At 38.5% G+C, this 16,134-nt stretch overlaps 1 protein-coding gene across 1 annotated transcript; it reads right to left on the minus strand.

Annotated features, from left to right (window-relative positions):
- Positions 1–13,567: 13,567 nt before the first annotated feature.
- On the minus strand, positions 13,568–14,500 carry LOC103563393 (olfactory receptor 5H2-like). Its single transcript, XM_008538739.2, has one exon. It carries the CDS (start codon positions 14,492–14,494, stop codon positions 13,568–13,570), a length of 927 nt encoding a protein of 308 aa, XP_008536961.1. The 5' UTR covers positions 14,495–14,500.
- Positions 14,501–16,134: the final 1,634 nt, after the last annotated feature.

The following is a 16,134-nucleotide window of genomic DNA, read 5'->3' on the forward strand; positions in this document are numbered from 1 at the left end:
ATCCTTAATAGATGACCCCTGAAATGAAGTATAGTCAATATAAAAAGAAAATTCATTGAAGAATTATAAAAGAAAACTTGGTGAGAGTAAATGAAATAAAAGCATACACTAGGTTGAATGCCCTTAATTTTATTTACTCTTACTATGATACATGGAAACTATTTGGAGAAATTGTTATATTGGAAAAATCCAATTATTTCACTCAAAAATTATGTGCAGGAATGAACAGAGTTAGAAGAGGAGAAAGACATGCTGACTATGAACAAATTTGTGGGCAAAGTAGTGAATGAGGTAGAGAAATTCTGTGTGTAGGACATGGATGCAGTGTCAAAAGTAAAGACATTAGAAGAGCCTGGATTATAAAATGGGTGGAAAGCCATGTGAAAAATCTTGAATTTGTCATTCAAACATTAGGCAAACACTGAAAACTTTTAAGACAAGGAGTGGCATCATCAGCTATTTTACAAATTACATATTTCGTTGTGTAAACTAGGATGCAGGGAGGGGAAGCCAGTGTCAAGGCTACCATTAGGAAGCTGTTATTATTGTCCAGGGTTGGAAAATCAGATTACACATCAGAATTGTCTGGGGGAGGTTTTGTGCAAAATACAGATTCTGACGTATATCTGTAGAAAATGACTCAGGAGGTTAATAGTGGAAATTAATAATATACATTTATAAATAAATTCATTAAAATGCATGTAAAGTTTTAGTCCATGTGTGGTATCACATTGATAGTGATGAGGATGACAAAAAGATAGATAAAAATAAACCAGAATGTAGAATCACTAGGACTTGGTGACATTTTAAATGCAAAGGGGTGATCATGAAGGAGAGAAGAGTCATTTGGTGACTGGGTAGATGGTCATCAAAAATTGAGATTGAGGGGCTGGCCCCGTGGCCAAGTGGTTAAGTTCACACGCTCTGCTGCAGGCGGCCCAGTGTTTCGTTGCTTCGAATCCTGGGGGCAGACATGGCACTGCTCATCAAGCCACGTTGGGGTGGCGTCCCACGTGCCACAACTAGAAGGACCCACAACGAAGAATATACAACTATGTACTGGTGGGCTTTGGGGAGAAAAAGGAAAAAAATAAAAAAAAAATTGAGATTGAGAACTCAGGTGCATTGGCCAGTTTGTGGTGCGAGCATCTGCTGAATGTCCAGGTGAGATGTACTTAGTAGTATGAGGCTACAAGAGCTTAATAGAAATAATGAATTCTGGTCATTTGGGGTGGCTGAAAGCATAGTTATGCATTTCTGTCCATTGGAGAGGCAGCATATGGTAAAAGGAAGGAGGTCGTGGATAGAAACTTAAAGGAGTTGTATTAATGAGATTTCTAAATAGATATACAAATTTACTAGATGGATAACATCCGACCCTCTTTTAGTCTTTGTGGCAGGCAATAGCTGCCATCCATGCTAGAAGGCAAAAGTTCTAGAATATGACTCTCCTGTCCCCTTGCACCTAGAGTAGGGGACTTGATTTAGGATTAACCACTGAGATCCACCTACACTGGATTTGGAATAGGGGAGAGGGAACCAGGGGTCAAATGAAGACGAAGAGAATTTTGGTTGCAAAGGCAGCCAAGGGAGCAATAACAAGACCCTGGAAAATGCATCCTGCACCCACAACAGTGGCATCGTCAGTGTGAGCTGTGACATTCCAACTGCAGCAGCAATGACAGCAGCTCTTATTGAGCTAGAGCTGGGACATGATTTTGGCTGTTGAATGGCTGGCTTAGTTCTTTGTATTTCTGCCCATTTATCCAGTGGATTTCTCCACCTTCCCTAGCATTTCTATGTTATAACTAATCTCCATTCGATGAGCTCATTTCCTCCTGCAACCAAGAGATTCGACTCGCACAAAAGGAGCCAAAGAAGAGATAGAAAAGGATATGAGCAGAATGCTCAGAAAAGCAGGAGGGAATTAGAAAGCTGAGTGTTGTGGACTTAAAGAGAGGAAAACACTCAGGGACAATGTGAAGTACAGTGCTGAAAGTAAAATAAATGCTCTGGTAGGATAAAGAGTATACAGAGATCATTGAGTGTGGAAATGAGACTTTAGTGTGTTTAGTGAGAGCAGTTTCCATTTTGTGATGGAGTTGAGGTCAGAGAATAAGGAGATTTGAATGGGAAACAAGTGACAGTGCAGTAGGAAAATGAATAGAGTTCTCCAAGGTGTGGACAACAGTTGACACCTGTCCACTGCCCGTAGACAGATCTGGAATTTCTTCCTGTTTAACAACGTCATGAAAGTTTGCAAAAGAGAAAGGAAGGCATTGAGAAGTTAGGGGGGAAAGAAGTGGAATTGGAAATTTGGTGGGTCAAAAGAAAGCAAAAGGCGGGAGGAGAAGAAGGTAGGGAACAACAGGCAGAGATGGTCAGTGTAGGAAAGACAAGGCCAGGAAGAGGGAGAGAGGAAGGCACTGAAAGGCTGAGGAGGAGAAAGGGGGAGGCTCAGGGGGTGGGGTGAATGTTTGCCTTAACTCTTGTTTTTCTCTAAAAGTTGTCAACACTGGGAATCCTTTCTTTTTCTTTTAGCCAAAATTCCAAGTTTATTTTCCTACAGAATTTGTGTATGAAAGTGATTTTCATTTTAAATTTTACTTTAAAAACTTTGTGCTGTGCATAAGTATACTGGCACTGCCTGAAAGTTCTTTCCATATTTAATGGTTGCTTTATCTTTGTTTTTACTGTCATTAGAACTGTCTTTCTCTGCAAAACTTGATGGTTTTACTTGAGAGCACTTTCTTCTTCACCAGTTTTATTACAAGAATAAAACTGAGCCAAAGACTGAATCCTAATTTAGGCCATTAAAGAACTAACGCCAATAATTGTAGTTGTTAACCTATTTTTATTTGAAATGGGCTTCCTTCCATGAATCTCAAATCACTAAATAATCAAAACTTCTCAAATTCAATGTGTTGGTACTTATTAAGTCATAAAACTGGAAAAAGCATTGGAGGGACATTTTTTGCATTTTTCTTCCTCTCTATATACATTACATATATTTATATTATATATAAATTACTCAATTTTTTGTTAAAAGTGGGTGAAAGGTAGGAAGGTCAATATATTTAAGTGATTTAACTTAAAAGATTAATCACAGAATGTGTTTATTAAAAGAAATAAATAGTTTGAAAAGAATCCTCAGAAAGATTTCTTATGTGGCAAACATTATGACCTGAATCATTAAACCCACTTTTAAATTGTTTAATGTTATAGTTTACCCAAACTAGTCTTACGGAGACACTATAATTATCTTAACCAGATAACTAAATACCATTGAAGACTACAATTCAGTCTCAGAGCTATTTTGCTTATCTAGATTTTCCTCACAGTAATAAAACAGTACAGATTATTCACTGTTTGCTTTCTATTTTCAATTGGCTATTTTCACATATGTAAATCAAATAAAAATTATTATAAATTTAGCAGTATTTTTAACTTTCTATGAAAAATGTTAAATTTTATAGAAATCATTTTCTCTTACCAATACCTGTTAGAAACTGTGGAGATCCTTTCAATACACTAGTTGTGCAAGAGCAGAAAAATATACAAAAGCACAGAAATGACAATAACATATGTAGCATTTCTTTCCACACTGATTCATTTGGAAGCTTCATTTCCCAAGCTCAGGAAAATATGGTTTATATTAATTTTTTTTTAACAGGAGTCATCCAATTATACAACTGTGTAACCTTTGTGCCAGAAAGGGAAGAAGTAAAGAACTAAAATTCCCCTGATAGCACCCAAGGATCCCCTTTAGGACAAAGCTAAGCTGTTCTTCTGGGCATCATGTATTTGGACAAGCGTGAGGAGTCCAGGTTGCCCCACAGGGCATTACAGACTCTGCAATCATAAACATCAAGCCGTTGTAGACAATGCTAGTTTTAACACTTGGAATTGCACTTTATGCCACTATTTTCCACCACAAATAACACTTCTGACATGTTTATGTAAACTCCAGTTTATTTATAAATTTTGATGCTCTGAATTCTTAGATTAGTATGGTCTTGTCTGAGCTAATCCTGCATGATTTTAATGAGGCCAGAGTTCTAGATTCCCTTCAGGAGCCAACCCCAAGAATGTTGTCCTCCTCACGCAAACCGCAGCTCACATCCAGCCCTGGGCATAACTCCCCACTTTAAGCTGAAATCTGATGAGAAATCTTAGGCAAAGGTCAAGGGAGGAGCAAAGGAAAAGCAGAGCAAAGGACCACAGTGAGAGGAGGCCCAGATCAGAGCTTCCCAAACTTTCATGCCTGTGAATCACCTGGAGATCTTTTCTTTTTTTCTTCTCCCCAAAGGCCCCCAGTGCATAGTTGTATATGTTCTAGTTATATGGCCTAGTTTGCTATGTAGGGTGCCGCCTCAGCATGGCTTGATGAGTGGCACTAGATCCTTGCCCAGGATCTGAACTGGCGAAACCCCGGGCCACCTATGCAGAGCACATGAATTTAACCACTTGGCCATGTGGCTGGCCCCTGGAGATCTTGTTAAAATGCAGATTCTCTTTCACAGGTCTGGGTGGGGCCTGAGGTTCTTCATTTCTAACAAGCTGATGCCTGTGGACACATGGTATCCACAGGGCCTTCTTCATTGGAGGACCTAGATTATCAGACAGCTAGATAACTGGAGAAGCCTGATGTAGTCAGTGGAGCTGGCATGCCAAGAGAGAAGCAGGAGGAACCAGATGGGGCCAGGGAGACCAGCCTGGGTGGGATCACATGGGGTCAAGATGCCAGGTCAGCGCCTTTGTTCTTTACTCCAAATTAGAGAGAAGCTGCTAAGGGATTTTGAACATGATGGTAATGTGTTCAGATTTGCCTTTAAGCATTAACAGAGAGGTTGACAACAAACATTCATTCAGAAAACTAATTACATTCATTATGTCAAAATAGTATAATATGAAAAGTGACATTTTTATTTGATATCTTAAGTGCAACAAAATGTTTATCATTCACTTGGGATGTCATTGGCAGGTAGGGGGAAAAGCAAAGGGCATAGATTTTGGTAGACTCATTAATCAATTATCCTGTGTTCCTAGAATTTTGCTAGTGAAAGCCAAAAAGAGGAAGAAAAAACAACATAGATAAAAGAGAAGTCACTGTGAAAACCTCAGCAGATGAGTGGAGTAAGTGGTGTGATGTGCAGAGGTAGCTTCAACATAACCTAAACTTGACTCTAATTTACTGCCCCATTCAATTCTGTGTCATTATCTCCTAACTCATTTGTTTCCCTTTCTATGAGTACAGAGGTCTGTATTGCTGCTTATAGCATGAGCAGTCTTTTCAATTTTAATCATTTTAATAGGTGGGTTGTGATATCTCATTTGCATTCCCCAATGATGAATTATATTGAGGATATTTTTGTGTCCCTGTTTGACATCTGTATATCTTGTTTAGTGAAGTGTCTTTACAAATCTTCTGTGTATTTTTTAAATTGAGTATATATTTCCTTATTATTGAGTTTTGAGAATTTTCCATATATCCTGGATACAAGGCTTTCATCAGATACATGATTTGCAAACATTTTCTCAATGATCTTGATCTTCTTTTCCTCTCACAAGATATCATACTCATCCATTATGCTGACTGGACCTAGTGAGCAACTACCACAGACTTATCAGTAGACATTTACATGCCAGAAGGTGAGAAATAAATCCAGCAAAAATCTGAGGCCCATTGATCTCAGTGAAATTTCTAGGGGTCCAGTGATGTGAGTCATATGGAGACATCACTTCTAAGGTGAAGGACAAGTTGTTGCATCTAGCCCCTCTTGCAACCCAGAAAGACAAAATGTCTTGTGGCCCCTTTGGTTTTTGGAAGCAGCATCATCCTCATTTGGGTGTATTACTCCAACTTATTAAATGTCTGAATAGAACAGCTGCTAGACTTGAGTGTGGCTCAATATAGGAGAAGGATTTGCCAAAGGTCTAAGCTATTGTGCAAGCTTCACTGCAACTTGAGCCATAGGATCCAGCAGAAAAAATGGTGCTCAAAGTGGTTTCGGCTGATAGGGATGCTGTTTGGAGCCTTTGGCAGGCCTCTATAGGTCAATCACAGACAAGACCCTTAGGTTTTGAAAAAACTGCTCTATGTTTGAGAAACAGCTGTTGGCCTGCTACTGGACCTTAGTAGAGACTGAATGCTTAATCTCAGGCCACCAATTTCCCATTTGACCAGAGGTGCTTTTCATGAAGTGGGTGTTATCTGACCTATCAAGCCATAAAGTTGGGAGTGCACAACCACACCATCATCAAATGGAAGTAGTATATACACACTCTAGCCTGAACAGGGGAAGAAGCCACCAGTAAGTTACATGAAGAAGTGGCCTAAATGCCCATGGTCCCCACACCTGTTCTACTGGCTTCTCTATCCCAGCCTGCACTTATGACCTCATGGGGGTTCTAGATAATCCATACACAGAGGAAGAGATGACCTGGGCCTGGTTTACCAATGGTTCTGCAGGAAATGCAGACATTTGAAAGTGGACAATTATAGCATTACTACCAGTCTCTGGGACATACCAGAAGGATAGTGGTGAAGGAAAAATCTCCCCAATGGGCAGAACTTTGAGCAGTGCATGTGTTTGTTCACTTGCCGAGAAGGATAAATGACCAGATGTGTAATTATGTAATGGTTCATGAGCTTTGGCCAAGGATTTGCCTAGAAGGTCAGGGAATTAGAAGCAATATTACTGGAAAATTGATGATAAGGAAATTTGTAGAAGAGGTATGGGGAGAGATCCCCCTAATTGGGCAAAAAACATGAGATATTTGTGTCCCATGTGAAAGCACCCCATGTGACCTCAGCAATGGAGGATTTTAGTAATCAAAGTGGATAGGATGACCCATTCTATGGGCACCAGTCAACCTCTTTCTTCAACCACCCCATCATCACCAAATGGGCTCATGAAAAAAGGGGCTATGGTGGCAGGAATGGAGGTTATCCCTGGGCTTAGTGACACTGACTTCCACTCATCATGGCTGACTTCGCTAAGGCCATGGTGAGTGCCTAGTATGCAAGCTACAGAAACCAACCCTGAATCCCTGTTATATCACCATTCATTGGGTGATCAGCCAGCTGGTGGCAAGTTGATTACATTGGACAGATTCCGATGTAATGGAAGGGCTGTGTTTATTCTTACTAGAATAGAAACTTACTCTGGATATAGATTTGCAATCCTGCATTCAATGCTTCTGCCAAAACTCTATCTGGGGACTTACAAAATTTCTTGTCCACTGTCATGGTGCACTGTGTGCTGTCCACACAGCATTGCTTCTAATCAAGGAACTCGCTGCCCAGTAAATAAAGTGCAGCAATGGTCCCATGCTTATAGAATTCACTTGTCTTACAATTTTCCCCAACATCCTTATACAGGTGGTTTCTTGGACAATGTAACGCCCCTTTGAAACTCAGTTATAGCACCACCTAGATGGCGTTGTCATGCAGGACTAGGCAAGGTTTTACAGAAGGCTGTATATTTTCTGAATCAGCATCCAGTGCGTAGTTTCTCCCAGAGCTAGGATTCATGGTTGTAAGAATCAAGTGGTGAAAATGGGGGTGGCACCACTCACTATTACCCCTAGTGATCCACTAACATAATTTTTGCTTCCTGTTCTCGTGGCCTTTATGCTCTGCTGGCATAGAGGTCAAAGATCCAGAGGGAGGAAGCCTTCCACCAGTACACATAGCAATGATTCCATTGAGCAGGAAGTTAAGACTGCCTCTGGGCCACTTTGTTCTCCTCATTTCTCTGAATCATCATGCAAAGAAGAAGTTACTGTGCTGGCTGATGTGACTGATCCTGACTACCAAGAAGAAATTGAATTACTCCTACATGATGGAGATAAGGACAAGTATGTCTGAAATTCAGGTCATTTAGGTCCTTGTAATGAAAGTGAATGGAAACCTCAACAAACCAAGCCAGGCAAAACTTCTAATGGCCTGGGCACTTCAGGAATGAAGATAAAGAAAAATGACCAGATACCAAACTGACCAACAGAGGTGCTTGCTGAAGGCAAAGGGAATATGGAAGAGATAGTGGAAGGAGGTAGCTACAAATACAAGCTACAACCACATGACCCGTTACAGAAATGAGGACTGTAATTGCTGTGATTACTTACTGTTAAGTTTAGTAAGAATACATTTGTGTGTGTGTACATATATATGTGTGTGTGTATGTATATTTATGTGTGCATACATATATACTTAACAAATATCTTTATTTTCTTTCTACTCATGTACTCTTATTGTGTAACATAAAATGTATTGACATATAATAATTAAGTACTGTTAATTTTATGTCATACAATTTAAGTTATAAAACATCAATGAGAAGAGTAAACATCACTCAAGGATTTTACCTTCTCCTCTGTGGAAGGGTTTATTGCATCTTTGGCTGTATACAGCATAGTTGTATCATGTTAGTTGGACTTATGACCATCCTATTGTCTTCTTTGGAGTTGAAGTATGGTTTAGGGAATTGTGTGTGGGTGCCACTGTGACAATGGGTGGACTTGTGATGGTTCTTCTTGTGTGTCAACTTGACTCAGCTATGGATGTCGAGATGCCTGGTTAAGCATTATTTCTGGTTGTGTCTGTGAGGGTGTTTCTGGAAAAGACTGGAATTAAATTAGTAGACTAAGAAAAATAGTTGTTCCCCCTTAAGGCTGGTGAGCATCATCTAATCTGCCAAAGGCCTGAATGGAACAAAAAGGCAGAGGAAGGTTGAATTTGCTCTCTGCCTGACTGGTTGATCTATGATATTGATCTTCTCTGACCTTGGGCTCTTGTGGTTCTCAGGCCTTCAGACTTGCTGAAATATGTGCCATCAGCTCTCCTGTTCTCAGGCCTTAAAACTACTCCATTGGCTTTCCTGGGTCTTTACCTTGCAGAGAGCAGATCGTGGGATTACTCAGTCTCCATAATCATGTGTGCCAATATCTTATAATAAGTATCTTTAGATATAGATAGAGAGATTGATATAGATTTATCTATATGTTTGTGTGTGTGTGTGTGTGTGTGTATGTGTGTATATCTTATTGATTCTGTACTCTGGACAACCCTGACTAGTACAAACACTGGTTGTACATTCAGTGAACTTCTTTCTTTATCTTGAAATGTACATAGAAGTATCATGATGCAACTGTTAGCTGTTACCCTCCAATAAATCTGACTTAGAAGGTACCTTCTCAGGAGAGGTATCATCGTATCATGACAGCATGAGGATTATCTTGGATATGAAATTTCTTTGAGAATGATGGTCCAAAAGTTGATCCAGCTTGATAATTAAATTTTCTAATAAACATATGTGTCTCTCATTAACTTTATTGACATAAGGCAATGGGATTTTGGTTGACTATCATAACTGTCAATCATGAAATAATTCAATCAAAGAATAATTCACTTTAAGTGTATGATACTTGTTATTGTCGTAAAAGAAACTTAAGGATGTGAGCTGGTGTGGAGCAGCCATCTCAGACCAAGTAATCTCCTGGGCTCATTACAAGTTTGAAAAAGAACGATTTGCTCTTACTGCAAAAGATAAAAAGAGTACTAAGACTTCTAAATTGTAACATAAAAAAGCCTGTAGGCCAAAAATAGGTCGTGTGCAAGGCCATTTGTGTCTTAAAAGAATAAGTAAACTCTGAATGTTGCAAATGATAGGGCATTCCTATCCTCTTCAAGGAGGTCTGGAAATGCATTGTGGAAGCTGTAATATTTGAGATAGGCCTTGAAGAAAGGATAGTATTTCAACTGAAAAAGAAGATGGGGGCTCTTGCCATTCCTATTCAACACAGTACTAGAGATTTTGGCCAGAGCAATTAGGCAAGAAAAAGAAATAAAAGGACTCCAAATAGGAAAGGAGGAAAGGAAACTCTCACCATTTGCAGATGACATGATTCTATATATAGAAAATCCTAAAGAATTCATCAGAATTTCTGACAAATTGGAAAACTATTAGAAATAATCAACAACTACAGCAAAGTTTCAGGGTACAAAAAAACTTACAAAAATCACTTGCATTTCTATACTCTAATAATGAACTAACAAAGTGAATTCAAGAATACAATCCCATTTACAATCGCAGCAAAAAGAATAAAGTATCTAGGAATATATACAACCAAAGAGGTGAAAGACCTATACACTGAAAACTATGATGTTACTGAAATAAATTGAAGAAGAAATAAAGAAATGGAAAGATATTCTGTGTTTGTGGATTGGAAGACTAAACACAGTTAAAATGTCAATATTACCTAAAGCAGTCTACAGATTCAATGCCATCCCAATCAGAATCACAGTGACATTCTTCATAGAAATAGAACAAAGAATCCTAAAATTTATATGGGATGATGAAAGACCTTGAATAGCCAAAGCAATCCTGAGAAAAAAAGACAAAGCTGGAGGCATCACAATCCCTGACTTCGAAATGTACTACAAAGCTATAGTAATCAGAACAGTAAGATACTGGCACAAAAGCAGACACATAGATCCATGGCACAGAAATGAAAGCCCAGAAATAAAACTACACATCTATGAACAGTTAATCTTCGACAAAGGAGCCAAGAATATACAATGGAGAAAGGAAAATCTCTTCAATAAATGATGTTGGGAAAAGTGGACAGTCACATGCAAAAGAATGAAAGAATGCCATTATTTTGTACCATACATAAAAAGTAACTCAAAATGGATTAAAGACTTGAATGTAAGACCCAAAACCAATAAAACCCCTAGAAGAAAATATAGGCAGTACACACTTGGACATCAGTCTTGGCAGCATCTTTTTGAATACCATGTCTACTCAGGCAAGGGAAACAAAAGAAAAAATTAACAAATGGAACTATATCAGACTAAAAACTTCTGTAAGGCAAAGGAAACCATGAACAAAATGAAAAGACAACCCACCAATTGGGAGAAAATAGTTGTAGATCATATATCTGACAAGGGGTTAATTTCCAAAACATGTGACGATCTCATACAACTCAGCAACAAAAAAATATCCAATCAAAAAATGGGCAGAGGATATGAACAGACATCTTTCAAAGAAGATATACAGATGGCCAATAGGCACATGAAAATATGTTCAACATCACTAATTATCAGGGAAATGCAAATCAAACTACAGTGAGATATAACCTTACACCTGTCAGAATGGCTATAATTACCAAGATAAAAGATAACAAGTATTAGAGAGGATGTGGAGAAAAGGGAACCCTTATACACTGCTGGTGGGAATGCAAACTGGTGCAACCACTATGGAAAATAGTATGGAGATTTCTCAAAAAATTAAAAATAGAAATACTGTATGATGCAGCTATCCCACAGTGGAATACTACTTGGCCATAAAAAAGACAAAATTGTCCCTTTTGTAGCAACGTGGATGAATCTCGAAGATAGGATGTTAAGCGAAATGAACCAGACAGAGAAAGACAAATACTCCAGTGATTTCGCTCATCTGTGGAAGATAAACACACACACACGGATAAAGAAAACAGACTAGTGGTTGCCAGAAGGGAAGGGGGTTGGAAGGTGGGTGAAATGGGTAAAGGGGCACACATATATGGTGACAGATAAAAATTAGACTACTGGTGGTGAGCATGATGCAGTCTACACAGAAACTGATATATAATAATGTGCACCTGAAATTACACAATGTTTTAAACCATTAGACCTCAATAAAATAATTGAAAAAAAGAATAAATAAACTACTGAAGCTTCAAATGAGGGTGCAATCCTGTCCTCTTGAAAGTAATCTGGAAATGCATCGTGGAAGCTGTAATAGTTGAGAAATCCTTTAAGAAAGGATAGCATTACAATTGTAAAGGAAGATGGGGGCATTTAGGAGAAAGAGGGGGTGCATTTTTGTGGAGAGAACTGTCTTAACAAAAGTATGTACCAGAGAAGATGGTGTTTCCTGAAGGCTTCCAGTCGCTCCCTTTGGTATCGCACTGCATTAGGAGAAATGTAGAAGAGGAGATCTCAGAGTTTAACCAAGGTTTTATTGGAAAGAACTTCAAATAATGCCAGGAAGCAACTGTAGGGTAAAGTATATACATATATTTGTTTATATATATATATGTGTTCATGTATACGTATTTTTATATATGTGTGTTTATGTATGTGTAGATATGTTTATATATCATGTAATATGAACATACACTTGAACAAATAAACATGAAGAAATGCATATATGTGTATGTATATACACACCGATCTAGATACATATATCATGTATGCATATAATCTGTTAGCAATGACAAACATTAAAAGTTTATCAAGAGGAATATGATTTAATCAGACTTCTCTTTATGAAGAGCAATCTGGCAGCAACGTTGGGGAAGTAAGAGTATCCGCAAGATGTAGGAGATAAGTTGCTAGAGTTTCGAAGTTCACAGGAGCTTTAGTTCTCAGGGTGAGGGCCTGAGTGGTATCGGCAGGAATGTGTGTGAAAACAGTGATGAGAGAGGAAGGGCAGGGGTGGACCTGAAGATGGTCGCTCATTATGCTCCCAGCATAAAATGTGATGGAGGACTTTTAGGGCACAAAACATCCAAACTCTTGCTCACTTTCATGTCTTCCCCAGACAGTCACTGGGCACTATGACATCATATGCTCCTAACATTATTTGAACTTTGGTAGCATGCATTTTGAGGCCTCACATTGTCAACAGCACGTTCCAATAACCTTTATACATTTCTGATTTCTTTATCTTATTAGTTTCCTTTTTTAAAAATTCTCAGAAGATTGAGACTAGTTCCTTCCTGTTCTCCCACTTCTTTTCCCACTCTATGTACATCCCAATTAAATTCTGCAATCTCATCTCTTAGCTTTTGAATCAGTGAAGCATTGCAGACTGTCCTACAAAATACAAGCAGCTGGAAAGTGCCTTTCAAGAAATCGTAGACAGTGAGAGGCAACTCCTCCTTCTTGTTAGTCTTGGAAGCACACTGGTATAAGAGCATCCTCTTACAGTTTGACCTGAACTTCACTGTCTTAACTCTCTTCTCATTTTTTTCTTCATTGTTTGTCCATTTCTTTTTATTTCTCAGTGTGATCTGTGAGTTAAATCCCTAGACAAAGTGAAATGTACCATGTACCAATTAAAGTGGAATCAAAGACCTTTGATGGCTAACAGAATTCCTGGGATTTGCCTGCACTTACTCAAACACTAACCTGCCTCCACTGTGGAGTTAAATATGATATCAGTCTCCAGGCTGCACAGCTGTATTCCTATCAAAGACATCGTGATCAAGTCCTATAGAGGAACTACATTATTTTAGTGCTTAAGACATTTATGAAGCCATAGTGAAAACAGACAGGCATGTAAAATATTTTGTTTTCCTCTTTAATTATTTTAATACACGATTAAAATTCTATGTTTTTGAATAACAGACACAAATATATTGAAGTGTTAATTAGGTACTCCCACTTGAATTCATTAAAATACTAGGACAGTTATAACTGCAAAAAACTTTGCACTCTAACCAAAACAGAGCCACATCTAATCTGCACAGTTGTATGACTGTTTTAAGAAGAAGAGAACAGATATTAGTATGTGACCTAAACATTTCTCTTTAACATTTTTTCAAGTGAGTCTGTGACTTTCTCATTTCTTAGGCTGTAGATAATTGGATTTAACAAAGGAATGATGACAGTATAAAATAGAGAGTCCATCATATCTTGGTCATCTGCTTGTGCAGATCCAGGGCGCACATACATGAAGAAAAGAGGACCATAATATAAAGAGACAGATAAGAGATGGGCTCCACAGGTGGAGAAGGCTTTCTTGAAGCCTCGTACAGACTTTCTTTTCAAGATTGTAAAGAGAACAAGCATATAAGAGACAAGAACTGTCAGACTGGTGAACACCTGTATTAACCCAGAGAAAATAAAAATGATCAGAACATTAATTGAAGGGTCAGTACAGGAAATTTTAAACAATGGCATGATATCACAGTAAAAGTGATGTATTATGTTAGAACTACAGAAAGTTAATCTGAGTAAAAAAAATACATGAAATGCGGAATAAATAAGGCCACACACAAATAATGTGACTAACAGTCGGATGCATAGTGTATTAGTCATAATCACTGGATAAAGTAATGGATTGCATATGGCCACATAGCGATCATACGCCATTGCTGCCAAAAGAAAACATTCTGTGGTTGCACTGAATGCAAAGGAAAAAAATTGTATCATGCATTCAGAGAGAGATATCTTACCCTTGACAAAGAAGCTGACCAGCATCTTGGGGGTCACTGTGGATGATATCCAAGCATCCGTGAAGGCTAAACTCCCAAGGAGTAAGTACATGGGGATGTGAAGGTGAGGGTCATTGCAGATGAGTGCAATTAGTCCAAGGTTTCCCACAATGGTGATGAGATATATCACCAAGAACACCAGAAACAGGGGGATTTGCCACTCCAGTTGATATGCAAGTCCTGTGAGAACAAACTCTGTCAGCAATGTTGCATTTTTAGTATCCATATTGTTACTAGATGGCCCCTGAAATGAAATGCAGTAAATGTAAAAAGAACATTCACTAAGATTGTATAAAAAGGAAACTGGAGAAAAGTAGTTGAAATAAAATTAGTCAATTATTCAGTAATTTCATTAACTACTTCTATAATACATGGAAACTAATTTGGGGAATGATGTAATTGAAAATGTAATTATTTCAGTTGAAAAAATGTCAGGGTGAAATGGCCCATAGCCTACTGGTTACGTTTGTTGTGCTCCGCCTCAGCTGCCATCATTTGGTTCTGGGATGCACACCTACACTGCTCACCAATGGCCCTGCTGTGGTGGCAACCCACATAAAAAACAGAGGAAGATTGGCATGGATGCTAGCTCAGGGTGAATCCTCCTCTGCAAAAAAAGAAAAAAAAGTCAGAAATTAACAGATTTAGAAAAAAAGAAGACATTCTAAACATGAGCTAAATTTATGGGATACTTGAGTGTGTTATGGAAATTCTGTGTCTGGGATCTGGATGATGGTCTAGGGAAATGAAGTCTGAATTATTGTAAAATCAATTTAATGACATGTGAAGGATCTTGAACTTTATTCTTAGGGCAATAGGCAAGCACTGAAAACTTGTAAGACAAGGAATGGCATCATAATATGTTTTTTAAATTAAATATTTGGGAGTGTAGAAAATACTCTGCAAGGAGGGAAAACTAGAGTCAGGGATACTAATTAGGAAGCTGTTACTCTTGTCCAGTTGTTCCCAAACCAGATTGCAAATCGGAATAGTCTGGGGAACTTTTTATACTAAATATAGATGGTGAGATATCACTGTAGAAATTGAATCAGTGTGCCAAGAAGGAAGTCTAATAATCTGCATTTCAGAATTGCCTCCGTTGGTTCCAATGCATGAGAAGTTTTTAGTCCATGTGTGATATGATATTGGGAATGATGAGGAGGACAAAGAGATCAAAATAAATCATAATGTGGAGTTACTAGGACTCGGTGACGTATTAGCTCTGACAGGGATGGTGAGTGAAGGAAAGAGGAGACCCTTGGTGACTGCTAGATGGTCATCAAAAATTGAGTTTGAAAACTCCAATGAATTGGCCACTTTGTGGAGAGAGCATCCTCTGAACATCCAGATGAGATGTATTTAGTAGTATGAAGCTACTAGAGCTTAATAGCAACAGTGACTTAGGAATTACTGGGGTAGCTGAGGCATACTTATGGATGACCTATCCGTTGGAGAGTGTCTATAAAGTAAGGAGAAGAACAGCATGGAAAGAAACTTGAGGAAGTTATATTAAAGAGGTTGTAAGGGAGTGCATGTAATTTTTAGATGGCTAAAAACTGATCCTCTTTTCTACTAAGTCTTGATCTCAGGCAAAGGTTACCACTCACTCTAGAAGTCAAAGTGCTAGAAACTGACTTTCCCATCTGCCTTGCACTTAGAGTGGGGGACTTGACCTAGTTGACCAGTCAAACTCACCTACCCTGTATTTAGAATATGGAGACAAGGAGACAAAGAGACAAGGAAAAAAGAGAATTTTGGTTGCAAATTCAGCCAAGGCAGCAATATCTACACCCCAGCACATGCATCCTGCATCTGCACCAACCGCACCGTCAGCATGAGCTGTGCCATCCAGAGTTAAGCAGCAGT

Source organism: Equus przewalskii, chromosome 18 (assembly GCF_037783145.1).
Source record: "Equus przewalskii isolate Varuska chromosome 18, EquPr2, whole genome shotgun sequence".
In the NCBI taxonomy this organism is placed as follows: Eukaryota; Metazoa; Chordata; class Mammalia; order Perissodactyla; family Equidae; genus Equus; species Equus przewalskii.